Source organism: Tupaia chinensis, unplaced genomic scaffold, assembly GCF_000334495.1.
Source record: "Tupaia chinensis unplaced genomic scaffold, TupChi_1.0 Scaffold000465_1, whole genome shotgun sequence".
Lineage (NCBI taxonomy): Eukaryota > Metazoa > Chordata > Mammalia > Scandentia > Tupaiidae > Tupaia > Tupaia belangeri.
The window spans coordinates 546,834-549,511 of NW_006159974.1; the positions used below are offsets into that span (position 1 = coordinate 546,834).

Genomic DNA, 2,678 nt, shown 5'->3' on the forward strand with positions numbered 1-2,678 from the left:
TTCCACCTCCTGAGGAACTTTTTCTCCTGCAGTGACTCCCAACATCTCACTACGTGACCTTGAGCAAGCCCCTTCCTTTTGCTAGTCTAGATTTCCATATATATAAAAGGAAGGAGGAGCTGGGTTAGGGGATCTCTGAGACCTGACTCTGTGGCCCAGCATTTTTCCAAGCTGGGACGGGCCAGCTGGGAGCTCCCCGATGATACTCCTGAACACTCTCCATCCCCACGCCAGTGTCCTCCAGAGTCTTTCCTGCTGCACAAAGAATGCACTTGTGCTCAAACACTGACTCAGTTAAAAGACAGGGGACAACGCTTTATTGACTTGGCACCTATGAATGGGTGGCTACAGGCCCCCAGGGTCCTTTGCTCCTGCAAAATAGAGGCTGTGGTGGGAGCAGCATAAATCAGTGATGCTAGTCCGAGCTGCAAGGAGGGGCCACTGTCCCTGCTTTGGCCCCTCCAGTCCCCTTGTCCAGCCGAGCACCATCTGAGTCCAGGCCCTCACAGAGCAGGGCGGGGCAATGCCCCAGGTTCTCCTACAGCTTCTGGGAATCTAAGTTGAGAGCTGTAGGCCTCTCCTATCTTCCTTCTTAGGGATCCCAAGATGGATCAGGAGAAGAGGAGATAGCCCATTTACAGAGAGCCCTTGAGCCTGGGTTGAGGAGGGAAAGGGACAGGGTGCTGGAACAGGAGCCCCACCAAAGGGAAGAGTTAAGAGGCTTTCCCTTCCCCCCATTTTCTGTTTTGGCTCAGCAAAACATGGGAGCTTTCACTGAATTGGGCCCACAATAGTTGATGACAGGTCGAGGTTACACAATAAGTTGACAGGGGTAATGCGAGGCTCCCCCATGCAGGACTACAGAGTCTGGGCAGGTTTCCTCCCAGGCGAGAGGAATTTGGGGCAAGTGAACTGCAACAGTCACAGGAGGAGAGGTTTCCTAGAGGAGGAGGGGCAGGTCACAGCAGGCTTCCCGAAGAGGTGGTCTGCAGAGCAGGCTGGGTCATGACGGCTGGCACAGGACACTGGCATCCTCACTGTGGTCGCAGTTGTGGACATCCCAGCGGATGTGAGAGCACAGCAGCAGGGTGCTCTCATCCCCACGGCACTTGACGTTGTCCAGGAGGATAGGACCTCGGCCTGGGCCAAAGTGGGCCTCACCAGGGGCTGCCAGGGCCTGGCCACAGCCCAGCTGGCGGCACAAGACACCGGCTGCCCGCAGGTCCCAAGCATCATCACAAACAGTGCCCCACCGCTGCCCTAGGAAGAGCTCGACACGCCCCTCACATCGGTGGGTGCCGCTGGCCAGGCGTAGGTGCCCTGTGGGGGTACAAGGCCTGCGGCTAGAAGGGGCTGGTCCCTGCCAGGCTACTACCAAGCTTGGCCAAGTAAGGGGTAGACAGAGGAAGCAGAGGGTGGTAGTCTGAGACATGGCACTGCCCTAGGAGACACTGGATGAGGGCAGACAAGTGAGATTAAAATAGAATGGGAATGGGGCCAGCAGGTGGCATGGTGGTTAAGGGTGCTGGACTCCCACATAGCCAATTGTGGTTTGAGCCCCAGACCTGGCAGCTTGCTTTCTTTTCTGTCTCTCCCTTTCTCTCTGGCCCTCTCTGAGCAAATTAAAATAAACAAACAAACAAACAAACAAATAAATATAAAATAATTCTTAAAAACAAACAAAAATAATAGAATGGGCATCAGCCCAGACTCTAATCTCAGGACTGGAAGAAAGGTCTGCAAGAATTCTGAATGATAGTGTGCCCTGGGTGCTTTGTGTCTATGTTTGCTCTCTCCAAAGTCTTCTCATACCCTAGTACCCCAGCCCCAGGCCAGCTGTTTGGAGACCGTGATTATGTTCCACTGTGTTCTCTGAAGGTCATGGTCTCCCCTTACCTCTAGACTCCCCAGGCTAAATTCTGAATTATTTCGTTGTTCTCCTCGAGACAAGATATCCCATTCCATTATGATCCCATCTCTAGAAACCTCTATATTGTCTAGTTTAAAGCCCACCTCCCTCTTTCTAGACACCACATTCCTATTAACAAGGCCTGAGACCAGCACAAAGAACCAGGATTCCAGGACTTGGTGCAAATCTGAGCTACATAACACAGGTTAGGACCTTCTTTCATCCAGGGCTTTTCTATCCTGATGCTTCTACCTCACTTTCAGGGCTGTAGCCACCTACCGTCTCTGGGCCGAGGAGTGGGCACCCTGGTGGTCTCAGAACCGTCCTGCTGGACTTGCAGTCCCAGCTCCTCTGGGCCTAGCTCAGAAAGGACAGAGAAAACGCTGCTGAAACACCGAGAAATGCATACCTAAATCTATGTTACCCACTATTCTCCCCAAGGAACCCTGTTCTAGGGTTATAAAGGATTTCACAGAGCCCTGAAGAACTGTTCCAGCCTTGAACCAGAAATGGAGGTTTGCTTCTTTGATTCCTGGGCTCAAAGCCGAACCTTGTGTAGCCTAGCCCTTTATGGCCAAAGCTAGAGGATGGGAGAGGGGGAATACTAGGCCTGGGGGATAAAATATGGGTGAAGTAATCAATTCCCACAGAAGTCAATCAATATTATTTTATCAGACCTTGCAAACACCCCGTTTCCAACGACTCCTCCCAAAAGTCACATGCCAACTCTGGGAAGGCTGATCAACTCTGCTTACTAGACCTTTGCAGG

The 2,678-nt window shown here is 52.3% G+C and overlaps 1 protein-coding gene across 1 annotated transcript in view; it reads right to left on the reverse strand.

Moving 5' to 3' along the window:
• Positions 1-296: 296 nt before the first annotated feature.
• SSC4D (scavenger receptor cysteine rich family member with 4 domains) overlaps positions 297-2,678 on the reverse strand; it is a 10,071-nt gene continuing 7,689 nt past the window's right edge. The window contains exons 9-10 of the mRNA XM_006155642.3: positions 2,189-2,266; positions 297-1,320 (exon numbers count right to left, since the gene is read on the reverse strand). Coding sequence (XP_006155704.1) covers positions 1,004-1,320; positions 2,189-2,266 — 395 coding nt within the window. The 3' untranslated portion in view covers positions 297-1,003. The remainder of the gene's footprint in view (positions 1,321-2,188; positions 2,267-2,678) is intronic.